Below are 19,854 nucleotides of genomic sequence, written 5' to 3'. Positions count from 1 at the left end.
CAGTTCCCCATCCTTAAAAAGAGAAGAGAATTACATTTTCTTACCTCTTCTGGACAACCCCTTTCATTATTATTGTTGTTGTTGTTATTATTATTATTATTATTATTATATTATTATGCTGTAAGTTTACAAATGACCTCATAAAACCCTCATTCACCATCAACAAAGAATTCTCCCTTAAAATAAAATGTATATTTAAGCAAAACAAATTGACATATCTGATAAAATATACCTAATATGCATATAGTCTACAAAGTCTTTGTCAGAAAGAGTTATATTTTATCATGAATCCTTTTGAGCTAGATCAGTCATTACAATGATTACATTTCTCGTCTTTCAATATTGTTTTTCTTTATATTTCATTGTTTCTGAAGTGCTCTTGGCTCAGCTTATTTTGCTTTGTAGAAGTTTATACAGGTCTTTCCAAGTTTCTCTGAATTCTTCATATTTGACATTTCTTATGACATTAGAATACAATCAGAAGTTACACTTTGGGGGTGACTAGGTGGGGGAGTAGATAGAGCACTGGCCCTGGATTCAGGTGTACCTGAGTTCAAATCCAGCCTCAGACACTTAATAATTACTTAGCTGTATAGCCTTGGGCAAGTCACTTAACCCTATTGTCTTGTAAAATATAAAAATAAAAAAAAGTTACACTTTGGTAGTTTTCCAGTTGATTGGCATCCATTTTATTTATTTCTAGATTTTTTTTTTGTATTCACCAAAGTGCTACTCTCAATATTTTTCTATCTATGAGAGCAGATACAATTTATTAACTTTTCTAAAATAATCAGTCCTAATTCCTTCATTTTACAGATGAGGAAAATGCTCAGAAAGTTAAGTGACTTGCTCAAAGTCATCCAGATAGATAAATAAGAATAGTCAGATTTTGGATTATTCTAGTCAGCCTGAATTTTTCTGGGTTATTTGCATAAAGTCTACTCATGAGACTAAAATTGAAGTGAGCTTCCTACAGAGGTGTCTGACAAATATATGGAATGACATTTGACTCCCTGGAATTGTTCCTTCCTAAGTTGATGTCTCCTGCAAGATGAGTAGCTCCAAATCAAATGACCTTGGAAATTGATGGAGTAGAAGCAGAGAAGAATGGGAAGAACAAGAAAGAAATTTCCCTCCACCCCTGCCCTCTGGTAAGAGTGCCAAGAAATAGCTAAAGAGAGGAGACAGGAGAAAGGACTGAGGGGGAGGGGCGGGGAGAAGGGAGGAGCTGGGAGGGGAGGGATTGAGAGAGGTTCCAGAAAGAGTTTATGAGAAGGGATGGGGCCAACCTTTCTGGAGAGCAGTCTGGAACTACCCCCAAAGGGCAACAAAAATGAGCATACCTTTTGATCCAGCAATACCACTACTGGGCCTATACCCTGAACAGATGATGAAAAAGGGTAAAAACATCTCTTGTACAAAAATATTCATAGCAGCCCTGTTTGTGGTGGTAAAGAATTGGAAGTCAAGTAAATGTCCTTCAATTGGGGAATGGCTTAGCAAACTGTGGTATATGTACATCATGGAACATTATTGTTCTATAAGAAACCAGGGGGGACGGGATTTCAGGGAAGCCTGGAGGGATTTGCATGAACTGATGCTGAGTGAGATGAGCAGAACCAGAAAAACACTGTATATCCTAACAGCAACATGGGAGTGAAGTTCAACCTTGATGGACTCGCTCATTCCAACAACCAGGGGCAATTTGGGACTGTCTGCAATGGAGAATACCATCTGTAGCCAGTGAAAGACTCATGGAGTTTGAACAAAGTTCAAGGACTATTCCCTTTAATTTAGAAAGGAAAAAACCCCAGGTATCTTATTGTCTGATCTTGTTATCTCTTATAATTGTTGTTTCTTCCTTAAGGATATGAGGAACACCATTGAGAAATACTTCACCTGTGATCCCAAGAACAATCAAAACACTCAATCTGAAGATTGATCCCCTTGCAAAAATTGGATTCTGGGGTGGCTAGGTGGCACAGTGGGTAGAACACCGACCCTGGAGTCAGGAGTACCTGAGTTCAAATCTGGCCTCAGACACTTAATAATTACCTAGTTGTGTGGCCTTGGGCAAGCCACTTAACCCCATTTGCCTTGCAAAAACAAACCCATAGGTATCTCTCTTTTAATTTGCCAGAGATCACAGTTCACAAAGCTTCTGTGATCACCATCTCCGCAGATTTAAAACTAACATCTAAAGGCCTCTGGGGGTGTAGATAATTTTTAGTCAGCTAATTACAACCTGCTCTCCAATCCATGAGGGAAAATTCTTCTTCGAGGCAAGAAAGAAACACTTCTTTGAACTTTGGTTTAAAATATTGACACTTCTGGGTGGCTAGGTGGTGCAATGGATAGAGCACCAGCCCTGGAGTCTGGAGGACCTGAGTTCAAATGCGGCCTTGGACACTTAATAATTACCTAGCTGTGTGGCCTTGGGCAAGCCACTTAACCCCATTTGCCTTGCAAAAACCTAAAATAAAATATTGACACCTCATTATCTCTGTGTTACCTCCCCTTCTGTGATTTTTGTCACCTGGACTATTAGGGAAAAACCAAATGATCAGTAAAAACCTAAGCAATCTCTCTCCCTCCCCAGTAGAGAAAGATTAAGTTCACTTTTAGTTCACTTGTTCTCTACTGTGACGGATAGAAGGTCCCATCTCCTTTTCTCAGGGACAGTATACTGAGGCACAGGATGTGTAATGAGTTGCAGCAATGTCACAGGGATAGAAAGGACATGTACAAGCCAAAGTGAATATTAGAGTACAATTACTGATATTGTAAATAACAGAGCACAACTATGTAATTTTCTCCAGGGCATAAAGAGAATTTAATTAAATCTTCCCATCATTGAAGAAGAAAATGCATTGAAAAAGCAGGAGGAAAATGACTGATAAAGAAGAATAAGACAAGATATAAGGATGCTGGACCTAAGTCAGTTCAATTTTAAAAATATTCACTGAAATGTGAACCCCAGGGCTAGGCACTTTGACTGACCTAGATTGGCAACAATTGTCAGGCTAATTACACTTGGTCATTGTTTGGGCTCACACAGGTTCCAAACATTTTGGTTCCTACTAAAAGTAAATAGCAGTTGTTAATGTTTTGGGAGGGTCTTACTCTCCCAGATAGATTTTTTTTTTTTGGACTATGCAAAAGAAGCTCTTATTGCTTTTTTTCCTTGCCAGCCTTAATCACCGAGAAACCCTGAGGTCATTCTTGGCCTCTTTCCTAATCTCTCTTTTACCTGATCTTAATCACTAGATAGGTGCTGTCTCAGCCAAACTTGACTTAAGGAAAAACCAGGCTTTAGAAGGCCAAGTTCTCCCACTGCATCCAGGGTTGTCTTCAAGTGTCTAGATCCATATCTTGCCACTAAGACCAGATGGCTCTGGAGGAGAAAGTGAAAATGGTGACTTTGCCCAGCACCCATCACTTAAATTCAACTCACTTGTATGTCATGGCATTGTCTTCCTGGTGTCATGGTCTTCTTTGAGAATGAAGAATCCTATGGAAAAGAAGATATAATTCCAACACTCAATTCAGAGGACAGGGATAGGAATGACTGAAGGTGAACTTTTAGTGAAACAGAGCCAATAAAAGGGATAGAAGGCAATGTAAGGTATTTTAGTAATGGAGTCAAGATGTAGGGAGATGAGTGAGTGAGAGGGAAAGGTTAGAAAAGAATAAAATTAATGAGAGCACAGAACTTAAAGGAAGGACAAGATTTAGGCCAATGAGAAAGGATAGAGGTCAGTAAAGTCCTTGAGGGATAAAGATCAATATATGAAATGGGAAAGTGGAGAGATAAGAAGCAGAACCATGCCCTCCCCCCACACACTAAACTCTGATGATGCCTTATTACCTCTAGGATCAAATATAAACTCCCCTGTCATTGTAAGCTCTGCATAACACTCTTTTCCAGTCTTTCTAATCTTTTCACATATTATTCCTCTCCATGCTCCATGGTTCAGTCTTACTGACATATTTGTGGTTTGTCATACAGGGTACTCCCTTTCCCAAATCTGTGACTTTCACTAACTGACTAGAAAGCTCTTTCTCCTCCCCACACCTCTTAGATTCCTTGACTGTCTTCTAGTCTGAATCCTAAGCATTCCTTTCTGCAGAAGGTCTTTTCCTGGTATCTTCAGATAATCAAGTCTTCCACTCTAAGATAACTTGTAACTATTTTGTATAAATCTTGTATATATTCCTATATTTATGCTTGTGTTGTTTCCTCATTAAAATGGAAGCTTTTTGAGAGCAGTTTCCAGTTTTTAGCATATTGCCTAATGCATTTTAAGCATTTAATAAAGGTTTGCTTAATTGAAAGAGGTCTGTGAAGAACTCAGGATGTAAGGAGCACAAAATTCAGCAGGGTGTCAGAGAATTAAGTAAAGAGACAGAGGTTGAAGAGGATAGGTCAGTAAGAGTTAGAAATCAAGAAGTTGGAGATTATTAAAGAGGAAAGGAGTCAGTGGGAGAAAGGTCTTTCTTAAGTTCTTAATGCCTTCCCTTGTGTACCACCACATAACTCTTTTTTATTTACTCGGTATGTATTTTATATTTACTTATCTCTATAAATGTTGTTTCCCAACCTTTATAGAACATAAGTCCCCAATTTGGAATTATGGCCAAAAGGCAATAAAACTGTGTATACCCTTTAATCCAGCAAAACTGACACTAAGTCTGTATCACAAAGAGATCATAAAAAAAGGAGAAAAGATCCACATGTATAAAAATATTTATAGCAACTTTTTTGTAGTTGCAAAGAATTGAAAATTGAGGGGACATCCATCAATTAGGGAATGACTGAGCAAGTTATGGTATATGAATATGATGGAGTATAATTGTTCTATAAGAAATCATCTGCAGGTAGACTTCAGGAAAACCTGGGAAGGCTTGTATGAATTGATGCTGAACATTGTACACATCAACAGCAACACTGTGAGATGATTAATTATGATAGATTTAGGTTCTCTTAGCAGTTCAATGATCAAAAATAATCTTGAGAGACCTGTTATGGAAAATGCCATCTACAGAGGAAAAACCGTGGAGTCTGAATGCAGAGCAAAGCATGTTCATTTTTGAAAAATTCTTTTCTTTTTCCTTTCTTTCTCAGTTTTCCCCTTTAGTTTTTTTTTTTTTTTTTTAGATTTTTGCAAGGCATTGAGGTTAAGTGGCTTGCCCAAGGCCACACAGCTAGGTAATTATTAAGTGTCTGAGTTTGGATTTGAAGTCAGGGACTCCTGAACCACCTCACTACCCCACCCCACCCCACCCCACCCCACCCTTTAGTTCTAAAACTTCTTTCACAACATGACCAATGTAGAAATATGTTAAGTATGATTATTCATGTACAACTTATATCAGATTGCTGCTATGGGGAGAGGAAAGGGAAGGGAGGGAGGGAGGGAGGTAGAAAAATGTGGAACACAAAAGCTTGCAAAAGGATAAATGTTGAAAACTATCTTTGCATTTAATTGGAAGAATACAAGCTCCCAGGATGCAGGGACTCATCCCTCCTCAGACATTTCTTAGATGTGTAAGTCTTTTGACCTTTGTCTAATTCCATTTCTTCATCCATAAAATGGGGATAATATAGCATCTTCTTCCCAGAGCTATTGGGAGGATAAAATGAGATAATTCAGGGTTATCGGTGCTGTTTTAAACTTTAGTGGTTTTAAATTTTAAGTTTTGAAACAAAATAAGGGGTAGCTTCTATTGCTGCTAGAACTATTACTATCATTATCACTACCACAATCTCTAGCAGTAGAAGCTTCTAGCTTCCATTCCTATCACCACCGCCGCCACCACCCTATCTCTGCTACTGCTGCTACTGATGCTGATGCTACTTTCTTAATCTCTCTAGTGCTTGGAACATTTTGTTGTTGTTAGTATTCTTGGCAAGGATAATAGAGTGGATTGCCATTTCCTTCTCCAGCTCATTTTACAAAAGAGGAAATTGAGATAAATGGGGCTAAGTGATTTGCCCAGGGTCATGAAGGCCTGTTAAAATTTGAACTCAGGAAGATGAACCTTGCTGACTCCAGGCTGGACACTCTGTCCTCTATACCACCTAGCTGCCCCACTGGAACACAGAAGATGATTCTTTAAAGTTTGCTAATTGAGGCTGATTTGACCTGAATCACTTCCCTCTTCTCCCTTCCCTGACCCTTTCTCAGTCCTTTCCTTCTTCTCTCAACCCTTCCCTTCCTTGGCCCTTCTTTCTCTTTTCCTCCTCCTTTCCATCCTCCACACCCTTTTAGCCCCTCTCCTCATCCCCTCTCTTAGCCTTTTCTCAGCCTCCTCTTTCTCAGTCCTTTCTTGTCTTTCTCTTCCCCTCATCCCTTCTCTCTTTTTTTAAAGATTTTATTTGAGTTTTGAGTTTTACAATTTTTCTCCCAATCTTACTTCTCTCCCCCCACCTCCTTGGAAAGCAATCTGTCAGTCTTTATTTTGTTTCCATGTTGAACATTGATCCAAATTGAGTGTGATGAGATAGAAATCATATCCTTAAGGAAGAAACAACAATTATAAGAGATAACAAGATCAGACAATAAGATATCTGGTTTTTTTCTTTCTAAATTAAAAGGAATAGTCCTTGAACTTTGTTCAAACTCCATGAGTCTTTCACTGGATACAGATGGTATTCTCCATCGCAGACAGTCCCAAATTGCCCCTGGTTGTTGGAATGAGCGAGTCCATCAAGGTTGAACTTCACCCCCATGTTGCTGTTAGAATATACAGTGTTTTTCTGGTTCTGCTCATCTCACTCAGCATCAGTTCATGCAAATCCCTCCAGGTTTCCCTGACATCCCGTCCCTCCTGGTTTCTAATAGAACAATAGTGTTCCATGATGTACATATACCACAGTTTGCTAAGCCATTCCCCAATTGAAGGACATTTACTTGACTTCCAATTCTTTGCCACCACAAACAGGGCTGCTATGAATATTTTTGTACAAGTGATGTTTTTACCCTTTTTCATCATCTGTTCAGGGTATAGGCCCAGTAGTGGTATTGCTGAGTCAAAGGGTATGCACATTTTTGTTGCCCTTTGGGGGTAGTTCCAGACTGCTCTCCAGAAAGGTTGGCCCCATCCCTTCTCATAAACTCTTTCTGGAACCTCTCTCAATCCCTCCCCTCCCAGCTCCTCCCTTCTCCCCGCCCCTCCCCCTCAGTCCTTTCTCCTGTCTCCTCTCGGCCCCGCCCCTCCTCCCTGCCCCTTTCTTTTTTCGGTCACCCCCTTCTCCCTTTTTTCAACCCCCTTAAGCTCTTCTGGGCCCCGCCCACTTGGCCCCGCCCCTCTCCGTCCCGCGCCCGGCGGGCACGCAGGCCTCGCCGCCACGTAACCCCGCCCCCTCCGCCCCGCCCCCGGCGGGCACGCAGGCCTCGCCGCCACGTAACCCCGCCCCCCTCCGCCCCGCCCCCGGCGGGCACGCAGGCCTCGCCGTCCCGTAGCCCCGCCCCTCCCCTCCCCCCGGCGGGCACGCAGGCCTCGCAGCCCGTAGCCCCGCCCCCTCTCCGCCCCGCTCCCCGGGCGGTCACGCAGGCCTCGCCGCCCCGTAGCCCCGCCTCCTCTCCGCCCCGCCCCCGGCGGGCACGCAGGCCTCGCAGCCCCGTAGCCCCGCCCCCTCTCCGCCCCGCCCCCGGCGGGCACGCAGGCCTCGCAGCCCCGTAGCCCCGCCCCCTCTCCGCCCCGCCCCCCGGGCGGTCACGCAGGCCTCGCCGCCCCGTAGCCCCGCCCCCGGCGGGCACGCAGGCCTCGCCTCCACGTAGCCCCCGCCCCTCTCCGCCCCCGGCGGGCACGCAGGCCTCGCAGCCCCGTAGCCCCGCCCCCTCTCCGCCCCGCCCCCCGGGCGGTCACGCAGGCCTCGCAGCCCCGTAGCCCCGCCCCCGGCGGGCACGCACTCCTCGCCGCCACCCGCCGCCGTCTGGTCTCCTCCTCGCCCGGCCCCAAAGTTCCGGCCTTGGTGCTCGAGGGGGAAGGTTTAGAGCGACGGACGCGGTGGCCGGCGATGGGCGCGGGGTGAGTGTAGAGAGCGGGCGCGGAGCTCGGAGGCGCGGGCGGCGGGACGTGCCCCTTCCCGGGCCTGCGCCGCCCGCGGGCCGCCGCCCCCGCTGAGGCTCCGGCCTCGATCCGCGGTGGCTGCGGCTCGCTGGGGCCCCCCGGCTTTGGGCCGCGGCCTCCCTCGCTCCGCCCACCTCGGCCCGGGTCCGAGGGAGGCCTCGGCGGATCCCCGCGAGCAGGCCCCGGGAATCGGGCCCCGCGCGCCGCCGCGAGCAGACTGACCCAAGGAGCCCGCGCCCCGAGCTCTGCCCATGCCCGCCCGGCATGCCGGGGGCCAGGCCGCACGGACGTGAGCGCCTGCTGTGTGCCAGCTCGGTGCTCGGCGCTCCAAAGGGACGTGGGGGCGAAACTGGGGCTCCCCCTGCCCCGGGAGCTTACGTTCCTCGGGCAGGCCGCCGGGATTGCCGCCCCCTCTACGTTGCCTCCGATCTCCCCATCTGTGCGGGTGCAAGTGAGGCATCACTTCTGCTGCGGGCTCGGCGCCTTGCTTGGCTGAAGCCGCAGCCTTGTGAACGATAGTGAGTCGTGGGGAGGAGATGGCCCCTTCAAGTAATCTGCATCATTAATAAGTCCAGACAGTCAACACAATATCTAGCCATTTCTGATCAGTGAATACAACAAATTGAAAAAAAAGTGCTTTACATTTTTCCTTTGAGCCTCACAAAGATAGGTAAGGCAGGTATCGCAGCTCTGTTTTTTTCAACAAATGTAACAAATTCAGAAAAGGTAAAATACAATGTTATGGTGTGGGAAGAGCTCAGTTTTCTAAGTCAGAGATGTTTAATCTGCTACTTCCTGTCAGTAGCAACCTCGGACAGGATCAAATCTCAGTTTCCTCATCGATAAAATGATCGTGTCAAGTTCTAAATCCCAAGTCACAGGTAGTGAGTGACAGAGTTGCTATTTGAACCTAAGATCTCTTGACTATGTAGCTCCTTCAACCATACCACAATATCTCTCTTCTTGCAACTTTAATATGGCTGTAAACATTTTTCTTAGTTGCCATCAAAAGTTATAAAGAAGTTTTAGTCAACCTTTAAGAGAGAACTTAGAATTGAAGCTAAGAAATTTTTAGATTAAACTTCTTTCCTACCAGAAATACATAATCCTATTACCCTTGTTTTTGTTCACTGTGGACAGTCTAAATTGTATTCAGATTAATTCTTTGTGTTGATTAGAACTGATCTTTAGCTACTGTAATTATTTTTCTATTCAGCAGATTCACTATGTGACCTTTGATAAATCTGTACCTGCATAACAGGTTATGTGCAGAACCAATCCTTTTCAGAACCAAAGGAAACCAGACCCGGTCTCTGGTGCAGTAAAATGAATGTTGAATTTGGGATCAGAGGATCCAGATGCAAATTCCATCTCTGTCTCTTGCTGTTCAGTCTTATCCAACTCTTCATGTCCCCATTTGGGGTTTTCTTGGCAAAGATACTGTTCTGCCATTTCCAGTGTCATGTAGCTAGTAATGGTCTGAAGCTGGATTTGAACTCAGGAAAGTATCTTCCAATACTGAGCCCAGCACTCTGTCCACTGTATTATCTAGCTGCTCTTCTGTCTCGTTTTTTGTTTTTTTTTGTAGGTTTTGCAAGGCAAATGGGGTTAAGTGGCTTGCCCAAGGCCACACAGCTAGGCAATTACCAAGTGTCTGAGACCAGATTTGAACCCAGGCCCTCCTGACTCCAGGGCCAGTGCTCTATCCACTGCGCCGCCTACCGGCCCCTCTTCTGTCTCTTGTTATCTTGGGTCAATCATTTGTCCTCTCTCAGCCTCAGTTTCTTTGTCTATAAAATTAGGGGATTGGATAAAATAACCTCATAGGTCCGTTACAGCTCTGGATCTATGAGCTTCTGGTCCTGCTCAGACAATTATTCCATAGACCTATAATAGTAACAGTTGTCATTTGTAAAATTGCCAACATTTAAGTTTTACAACATGCTTTATGTATATAAAAACCTCACAACAACCCTTTAAGTTTTACTTATGCCCATTTTATAGATGGAGGAAATAAGAGCCTTGAGAGAAGATAAGTGACTTTCTCAGAGCCCAAAATCTAGAAAGAGTGGGGCAGGAATTGACCTTTCCTGGCTGTTGTGTCTGCTCTCTCTCTCTCTACTGTGCCACCTAGTGAATCAAAGTGTGCAGAGTGCTTCCAGTATATGATTTCCTTTGTATTGTCTCTTGTCAATAATCTTCATATAGGATAAAACAGTTTAGAGGAAATAAAATCAACTCACACTGACCAACCGAGGAAAGAAACTCAACATTTAAGAAGGTAGGCTTTCTTCACTCAAAAGTATGGCTTATTAGTGGTCATTATAAAGATGAAAGAAGGAATTTAGAGAAATTTGGAGGAAGCTTTTGTGAAAGTAGGAGTCTGGGCTATAATGGTAGCCAAATGCAGCTTCCTTTTCTTTCCCATCTCCCCCCCCCCCCCCCCCCCAGCTCCAAACTCCAACAAAATAAAACCCTTTCATTAAGGGCAAGTTTCATTCAGGTGTTGATTTAAGACAATTACTAATATTGGATCTCCAAGATGCTTCAACCACTGTTTTCTCTTCAAAGAGATTTTAAAACTTGTGAATCTCCAACTAGTAAATTCTATGGAACTTTTTTCAACAAGGAAATTTTTGTGCTCCTTTTTGACATTCCAAAAACTAATGATCCAGAAAGTAAAATAAAGTGGAAGTCATTCTAGTAGCAGGGAGTTAGAATATAGGACTCAACAACAGAAAGCAGCTTAGGGAGAAAGGATGAGTAAATATAGTGAATGTGTCAAGTCAGAAAAGAAAAGTATAGGAATAGAAGTATCAAGAATTACAATCGAGTTCTGTCTTTCATTAACAGTGTGACCTCAGACTTCATCCCCCTCTGAGTAGAAGTTTCTTTTTTAAAATAAAGTTAAACTAGGTGATCTGTAAGTCCCCTTCCAGCTGGAATATTTTAAAATTCTGAGTTATTTGGAGGAGACTGGGGAGAATATTGGTTTCTTCTTTGGGGGTGATTGTGGTAGATGTTCTCTGTTGGCTTCCCTCCAACCAGGTTAAAAACCCTGTGGAAGTTATAATCTACAACAATTCTGTCTACCTCTCCAAAATTGAATATTGTCCCCAAAGCTCTGTGTTGCTCATGGAAATTCAGCATCAGTTAGAGGTTGTTATTCCTTAGGAGACTTTGGAGGAGCACACCTTCAGACTTGGAGATTTCTTTCTGTAATGTAGAGTTGTAGTTTTCATTTGGGAGTGATCCTCCCCCTATGATACCTGATAGAGCATTTTGTCTTTACCACTGCTCCAGAGAGACCCCTAGAGTAAAATACACAGCCTATTTATTGCTTAGGCTCAATTAATGTGCTATCATCCTGAAGAATAGTAGCAGACCCTAAATAAAACTGATCTCATACATTTTTCATAATTATTGTTATGTATGATTATTAGTACCAAATACTAATTAGTACCAAGTACTAAGACATATCATAGGTATTTGTTAACTTTTGATATGTGTATGAATACATTGCTGCTTGAATGTTACCTGCCTCTGATCTTTCTCCCTTTCTTCTCTCATTACACAGCCCTCTTAACCAACTAGAGCTTGTCTCTAGAGTCTTTCCCTTTATTTTCCATTCCTACTACTGTAGATGAATTTTCTTATCACCTCTCTTGAGTTCAGCTCCTCATTCATGCCACCTCGAAAGTTGGAAAGGAGGCCGAATAGGAATCCTTTCTAACATCCAACAAGTGGTTATCCAGCCCTTATTTGAAGTACTCTAGTAAGGAAGACTCTTGGTAGACAATGAACCTATATCCCCTCTTCAGTAACTTCCCCTAACACTCCTAATTTTGCTCCCTAATTTTGCTCAGTCAAATAAAACAAGTCTAATTCTTCTTAGGAATTAGGTCCTTGAAGAGAGGTATCTTAGCCTCCCAAATGTTCTTTCTTTTCTGTGTTTGTCAACATACTCTTGACTTCCCAGGTCCAAACAATGTTCCCTGGCTCTCACTCCCTTATATTGTTTTTCCTCCTTATTAAAATATAAGCTTTTTGAGGGTAGGGACTACCTCAAATTTTGTATTTGTACCTCCAGCACTTAGCATAGTACTTGTCATTTAGTAAGCATTTAACAAATTTAACAAATAACTTTTTATAGTTCTTCATTCCATATTTTAATTTAGTCCTTCATTACGTCATGATCTCAGCCATCCTGATTGACATACTTTAAAAGTGAACACATACCAAAATATATATATAATACAAATGTAAGGTACCAGAATGTATGTATGTGTGTATGTGTATTAAATTTATCACAGGCAGACAAGATGGACTTTGGTGTTGTCCAAAGGCCCAGGATTATTAGAAAGTTAGTTAGGTGGGGGAAGCTAAGAAGGCTCGAAAGTATGAGACCAACTCAGCCTTCTCTGGTTGAATAACCATCCTGCTCCAAGGACATGGATGTCTTTCCTTTTTTATTATTACAACCTGATAAACTACCTAATTTAAATTTGAATATTTTCCATAACTGCATTATTGAAGAACTCAACACATGGATTAACTTTCAAAAACTAGATTTAGATTGGTAACCAGGAATGAGTAGCAGGGGTGTTCTCTCTACATATCCCTATTGCTTCTTCTCTAGAAATAGTATATGTTGAATAGGCTTTTGTGTGCTGCTGCTCTAAGAACCCAGTCATGTTTTTTTTTTTCTCACTCATGAGCTTAGGAAGTGTAACTTAATTGAGAACTGTGTGTCTTGTAATTTAAGGCTTAATAAAAACTAAGTATAATAGTCTGACTGATCCTTTCGGTTTTGTTAATTCTGAATGCTTGTTAGCACATCCATATGAGATGTTTGCTTTTTAAAAAATTAGAAATTTTATCAACTTTGTGGCAAAAGACCCAAATGAACATGAAACTCTAGATCTCTTTGTAACCTCTTCTAAACCCTTTGAATGGACCTAAATGAATATTTTTAAACTGTCATCAGTATAAACATACTACTGTTTCTCATTTTTTTAACTTAACATTATCTCAAATATGTCCACATTTTCACTTATTGATGTAATCTACATAGTTTGCATTTAAATGGTCACATAGTGTTGTATGGCCTGAATATAACATAGTTTGCTTAGCCTTTAATTTGGGTTTTTTTTCATCATTTCCAGTTTTTTCACATGCATATACTTGTGCTTGTTTTTTATTTAAGAAAGATTTTATTTGAGTTTTAACAATTTTTTCCCCTATTCTTGCCCCCTCCCCCAGAAGGCAGCCTGTTAGTCTTTACATTGTTTCCATGGTATACATTAATCTAAGTTGAATGTGATGAGAGAGAAATCATATCCTTAAGGAGGAAAAATAAAGTATAAGAGATAGCAAAGTTACATAATAAGATAAGGATTTTTTCCCCAAAAAATTACAGGTAATAGTCTTTGGTCTTTGTTCAAACTCCAAAATTCTTTTCTCTGGATACAGATGGTATTCTCCATCACAGATAGCCCCAAATTGTCCCTGATTGTTGCACTGATGGAATGAGCAAGTCCATCAAGGTTGATCATCACCCCCATGTTGCTGTTAGGTGTACAATGTTTTTCTGCTTCTGCTTATCTCGCTCAGCATCAGTTCATGCAAATCTTCCAGGCTTCCCTGAATTCCCATCCCTCCTGGTTTCTAATAGAACAATAGTGTTCCATGACATACATATACCATGGTTTGTTAAGCCATTCCCCAATTGAAGGACATTCACTTAATTTCCAGTTCTTTGCCACCACAAACAGGGCTGCTATGAATATTTTTGGACAAGTGATGTTTTTTACCCTTTTTCATAATCTCTTCAAGGTATAGACTCAGTAGTAGTAGTATTGCTGGATCAAAGGGTATTTGTGCTTTCTTTTTAACAGAAGCATTACTCAAGGTTGGCTCATGACTTAAGATTATTTCACTTTGTATTTTGTAGTGATTCTGTCATTGATTTAAACCAGTATTTCCTAAATGGAATCTTTTGATCTATATGATATGACTGGAAGAAAAACTGAATGAAAGCAATATTTCCTCCTTGAAAACATTAAATGAGCTATATTTACTACATGGAACATTTTAGAATATGAAAATAAACTTAATTTCCCCGTTCCTTTTACTTTAGATGTTCCTTATTTAAATAAGGGGTCAGTGATGGGCCATCAGGCTGGTATGGTCAAAATTTGTACCTCTGGCCATAATTGGCAAACCTCACATCCAAATGATCATTATTTAATTTTGACAATATATTAACTCAGGAATAATCTATGGCCATAATAATTTTAGATTGCTTCTCTAAATAGTTTACTAATTTATCTTCCCATTTTAGGTTGTCTTCCCTTTTCTACCACAGAGTATATGATTTACTCTTTTTTCCTTTTCCCTTAGTTTGGTAAAAAATAACTTATTTTTCTATAGGTAAACAAAAGGCTTATTTTTTTTTTCTTGCAGCATTTTCTCATTTTTAGCTGTGTGTACAGTTGCCTCTTGGAAAGACAGATACTTTCATAATGCCGACCGTGGTGGTGATGGATGTGTCACTCTCTATGACTCGACCTGTCTCTATTGAAGGATCAGAAGAATATCAGCGAAAACATCTAGCTGCCCATGGTTTAACTATGTTATTTGAGCACATGGCTACCAATTACAAACTTGAGTTTACAGCCCTGGTGGTTTTTTCTTCACTTTGGGAGCTCATGGTCCCTTTTACAAGAGATTATAATACTCTTCAGGTAAAATTAATCACCATGCTTGATTAAGCACTTATGCGTGAGGCATTGTGCTAAAAGCATTGACTGATACAGTAAGAAATGGAGTATTTTCTGCACCAAACATTGAATTCATCAGCATTGAGATCACATTCTATAGTTTAATCTGGAATTGCAAGGCTAATGGCCCATTAATATTAAAGCATTGCTAGGCAGCAGGTGTCTACAAATAATAGTAGACTAGAATCTCCCAGTAGATCTTAAAACCTTGCCTGGTAGAGCTCTGAGCTGTTCACAGCAATCAGGCTTTCCATACAACTCTCCAAAACTTGTTTTTGACAGGATTATCAGAGGGAAGAGTATAAAACAGGTAACCATGCAGACCTCAACTGAGGGGTTTAGCATTTCTACAAATATTGGGAATCATTGGATACGTTTTTTAAAGATTCCAAGTTTAATGATTCCCTGTTTGGGCCTAAGTTTAGCCATAAAGGTATAAACTTGAATGGCCTCTTCAGAATTCCATCAAGTAAAAAGAAGGAAAAAAGAAGAAAAAGTTTTTAAAATTCTCTTTATTAACAAAACATACTAAAAGTGACAACTCATATATGTGTGTGTGTGTGTGTGTGTGTGTATCTCCATACATAAATGTACATATGTATTTGTGTATGTGTTTTGGGGTTGTGTTCTGTAATTTGAGATTTGCCAAGTTCTTACATACATTACCTTAGTTGATCCTCACAACAACCCTATGAGAAAGATGCTATCCTTATCCCCATTTTACAGATATAGGAAATGAGATAAAGTGACTTACCCAGTGTCATACAACTTGTATCTGTGAGGCAGAATAGAAATCTGGGTCTTCTTGACTTCATATCCAGGGCTCTCTGTCTAGAAAAAAAGTTAAAATCTTTTACAGTTTTATTTTAGAGGATAATTTAAAATTTGGACTACTTGGATCTTAGGAATATAGTGTTCCTTATATAATATTAGCATCTTGAACAATTCATGCTGTTTTTATGGAACTAGTTAATGCATTAAAATATAATGATTATCTTTTATTCAATCAGGAAGCATTGAGTAATATGGATGATTATGATAAAACGTGTTTAGAGTCTGCATTACTTGGTGTTTGCAATATTGTTCAACAAGAATGGGGTGGCTCGATTCCTTGCCAGGTAACAAAGCATTTTCATTTCGCTGAATTTCAAATAGTAACCAATGAAGCATCTGATAAAAGATACATTTTATAATTTGTATAAACTTTGCTATATTTCTTTAGAGAGATTTGTTTATATAATTATAAACTTTGTTGCATAATTATGAAAAGTACTTACATGCTTATTGTATTATTGTATATTATATAATTTTAAAGAAAGCACTTAGTTCACATGCAGCAAATTACTCTTAGCAATTAGTATATTGTAAACTTAGCACTGTTTTGTGTAGAACATAAAAGTATGCTACAGTAGAATTTTAGAATCACTGTTTTAGAGAGGGTGAAGTTTTAGTAGCAGACTTAAAATGCCAGTATGTAACACTACTACATATGCAAAGCATACCTAACTAAATAGGACCAGAAGGGAACCCCAAGGCAGTTATTTAGCAAAGAGATCTTCTAGAGGAAGATGCCTATGGAAGCAAACACCTTGAAAATTGACAGCCAAAGCCATTTTGCCTTAATATCAAACAATATGATGAAATAAATTGTGGGGCATTAATATAATGAAATACTATCTTGAAATAAAGGTTAACAGGTAAAAAGAATACAAAGATCTGGAAGGAAACAAACTGCAGTTTCTTTGTTATAGTCATGTGTGCCATGAGCATTGCAGTACCAGATAAGCAAGTATTCTATTTTCCATTTATAGCAGAAATGTATTCAGTTCCTCTAATAATGAGTATGTGTTGGTGTTTATATTTAGTGTTTCAGCAGTCATGTGTGTATATATATATATATACATATATATATATATATATATAGTGCATTAACTGTTATTCTTTGTACCCTCTGCCCCTTTTTCTACTATAATCATTGCAGAAATGGAGCCCCAAAGGTCTGAAGGCCATTTTGTATTTTTCTTTGTTTCATGTATCAAGTTGGCTAAAGATTTCAGCACTGAATGATCAGCTTCTTGTTAATGAGTAATTAAGTTGGTCCTCAGAGAGTCCAAAGCAATTCCAGTTTGCTGCCAGAGTAGAATAGTACTTTGTGGGTGGCTTCACAGAGAGGGAACTTCATAGTTGTTAAATGGAATTCAATTGAAATCAGCCTGGGATTCCTTTATGAATCTGGCTCAAAATAAGTTTTTGTTTTATATTAAGAAAATCAGTTAACAAATGATAGTTGTTATTAATGATAATGCATTTTAGCAACCGTTACTAAACCAGTTTGGTTTAATGTGAGATTTAGTTATCAAGATTTTAGAAAGCTATAATATATGTTTGTAATCTGGCTGCAGCATATACTTCCCATTTTAACATATATAATGTTTCATTATCACACAGCATCTGGAAGAGCCTGTGTCATAAGTTAAAGATGAAAGTTAAAACATTTGGTAGTGCCTGGAAGATGTAATTGCCTTGTAGTAAATTGACTTTTCCCTTGACAGAGTACTCTTTTGTATGCCCTGCCCTATTTAGTAGTTGTTCTCTCTTCAAAGGAGCATATGCCATTTTGTTGTCATTACAAGTTGTTAAGTAAGCACACGTAAGTAATCCTGTACTCATAGTCCATTGTTACCAAATGTCCAGGTAAGGGAGACTATAGACCCATGATGTGTGAATATAGAGTACTCTTCAAAAATGTGCTACGATTTCACAATGCTTAGAAAGTAATGAAGAAATTAATAATTTTTCCAATTTCTGTCTACTCATTACATTGAATACATTTACATCTACAGCATGAGCTGGATACATTTACAAAGGTTGCATTATGCAGTTTTTCTTTTAAACAAAGGTTTAAGAAAATATTTTTGTGGAGCTTATAGTTTGAGTATATTCATTTAGGTCAGGGATTGCCATTCTTTCAGGAGTAATGTCAAGGTTCTGACCCTTGTTCTTGTATCACCTGAAAGACAAGCTGCAACTGTTTTAGAGTGAAGGAGGGAACTATTATCATGTAGGCTGATAACCCCTGAGTTAAAAGATAGGAAACTAGTTTTCAAATTGTAGCAAAATAATTAATGGATCTTGGATTTTGTTTTTTTAATATTTAGCAGTTAAGGAAAACTTAAAACATTGTAAAGTCTTATTGTTTAAGTACATATACTTATTTAAATTATAACTCTTTCTTTCTTCTATAAATAGGTTGTTTTAGTCACCGATGGATGTCTAGGCATTGGGAGAGGTTCACTTCGCCACTCGCTAGCTACTCACAATCAGCGAAGTGACAGTAATAGATTTCCTCTGCCTTTCCCTTTTCCTTCTAAGTTATACATCATGTGTATGGCAAATTTGGAAGAGGTAAATTCTTCTATCTTAACACTGAACTGTTAATAGTTCCACTGGAACTAGTAACTGTGATTTGATGGACTCCCAAGTACTCTTTTAAATTCTACATTGTTGCTACAACCTCATAAGGATATGCCTGAAGACAATTCCTCTGGGTTGTTTCTCATTGGAGAGCTTTAGATGATGAATGATTGAGATGTTCTCTTCTGTAGTTAAGTGTCTCCACTGCTCAGTAGGATCTCATTCTGTGCCTAAAGAAATGCTGAAAGAAGTAGACTTTGAATCTTAGTTTAAGAAACATTGTCCTTTTACATGTTTAATTAATCAACATTTCTCTGTTTTTCCATTTATTTGAAGACGTTACTTAATGTTTAAATAGCAACAAACCAAAGGTTGTTTAAAAAAAACATACTTTAACATCCTTGGAGGAGAAATCATGAATCAATACCAGTTATCCTTCTCGTGAGAGAGTAAAATATATATAATATTTTCATTTTATGAAGTGACTTTCCTATTTACCTTCAAGACTGTTATAATTGTTGGGGGGGGTTGAAAATAATTATAGTTATTTTTTCTCTTGTCCACAATAAAGTATCTTATTTTTTATTGTCTATGTTATTGTGGCCTTGACCTGAGTGAGCTAATATTTATTTGGCATTTTCTACATCTTTTAAGAGAGATTTTCCTGCTTTGTAGCTCCAGAGCTCAGATTCCCTGGATTGCCTTGAACAACTCATAGACTTAAACAATGGTGAAGGACAGATTTTTACCATTGATGGTCCCCTGTGCTTGAAGAATGTACAATCCATGTTTGGGTGAGTCTGTGTTTTGAACTTAACAACTTTCTTATAGCAATTTAACATTTAGAACCCAAGCATCTATAATATTATTTTGAACTGTACTTTGAATTATATTTCCTTTTTTTAAACCCATTTTAAAGCTATAATGATGAGTAGTATAATGAAATAGTACTGTCTGAAGTTATTTGTCCACAATAATGTAACACTTTCAAAGATGAATTTGCTCATGGACTTTCTTCAAATTAACTCTTATAATTAAGAATGTCACAGTTTTGTTGCACTTCACATATCATTGATTGGACTTCAATTGTGGAGTAATCTCAAAGGAAAACAACTCTGCATCTTTAATTAGTCTTTTCAATTGCTTTTCAATATAACTTTAGCACTTAATAATGAATCATCATATTTTAGGAAACTGATAGACCTGGCATATACACCTTTCCATGCTGTTCTCAAATGTGGTCACTTAACATCTGATGTGCAAGTCTTCCCTAGACCAGAACCTTTTATTATAGATGAAGAAATTGATCCTATTCCTAAAGTAATAAATACAGGTAATTTTAAAAAATGGATTTCTGCATTACTCTTCTCTCCTGTTTTCCTGTTGAACTTCTCTTCCCTCTCTTAGCCTATTTCTTTCCTTTAGATTCAACTCATAATGTTGCCATTGTTACTGGTCATAGTGTTATTTGCTTCAGGCAGGAGATTGTGATGTCTGAGGGGCAGCTGATTTGGAAATTTTTATCTTAATACCATAGGTTAATTTCTCAGGGGGTGGGGTGGGGGAATGGGAATTGAAATCA

The 19,854-nt window shown here is 39.6% G+C and overlaps 1 protein-coding gene across 8 annotated transcripts in view; it reads left to right on the top strand.

The window, feature by feature from the left end:
- Positions 1 to 7,932: 7,932 nt before the first annotated feature.
- The window catches only part of INTS14 (integrator complex subunit 14), a 23,168-nt gene continuing 11,246 nt past the window's right edge, over positions 7,933 to 19,854 (top strand). The window contains exons 1-7 of one of the 8 annotated variants that reach the window (XM_074234420.1): positions 7,957 to 8,034; positions 10,285 to 10,357; positions 14,542 to 14,822; positions 15,869 to 15,976; positions 18,108 to 18,263; positions 18,948 to 19,066; positions 19,463 to 19,605. In XM_074234420.1, the coding sequence (XP_074090521.1) occupies positions 14,601 to 14,822; positions 15,869 to 15,976; positions 18,108 to 18,263; positions 18,948 to 19,066; positions 19,463 to 19,605 (748 nt within the window). In that variant the 5' untranslated portion in view covers positions 7,957 to 8,034; positions 10,285 to 10,357; positions 14,542 to 14,600. Of the gene's footprint in view, positions 8,035 to 8,059; positions 10,358 to 14,541; positions 14,823 to 15,868; positions 15,977 to 18,107; positions 18,264 to 18,947; positions 19,067 to 19,462; positions 19,606 to 19,854 lie in introns of those variants that run through there. The other 7 variants (XM_074234419.1, XM_074234418.1, XM_074234423.1 and 4 more) reach the window with 7 other exon arrangements.

Source organism: Macrotis lagotis, chromosome 4 (genome assembly GCF_037893015.1).
Source record: "Macrotis lagotis isolate mMagLag1 chromosome 4, bilby.v1.9.chrom.fasta, whole genome shotgun sequence".
Taxonomy (NCBI): Eukaryota; Metazoa; Chordata; class Mammalia; order Peramelemorphia; family Peramelidae; genus Macrotis; species Macrotis lagotis.
Note: the sequence above shows the minus strand (reverse complement) of the source record. Positions and strands in the feature narration are given on the sequence as shown.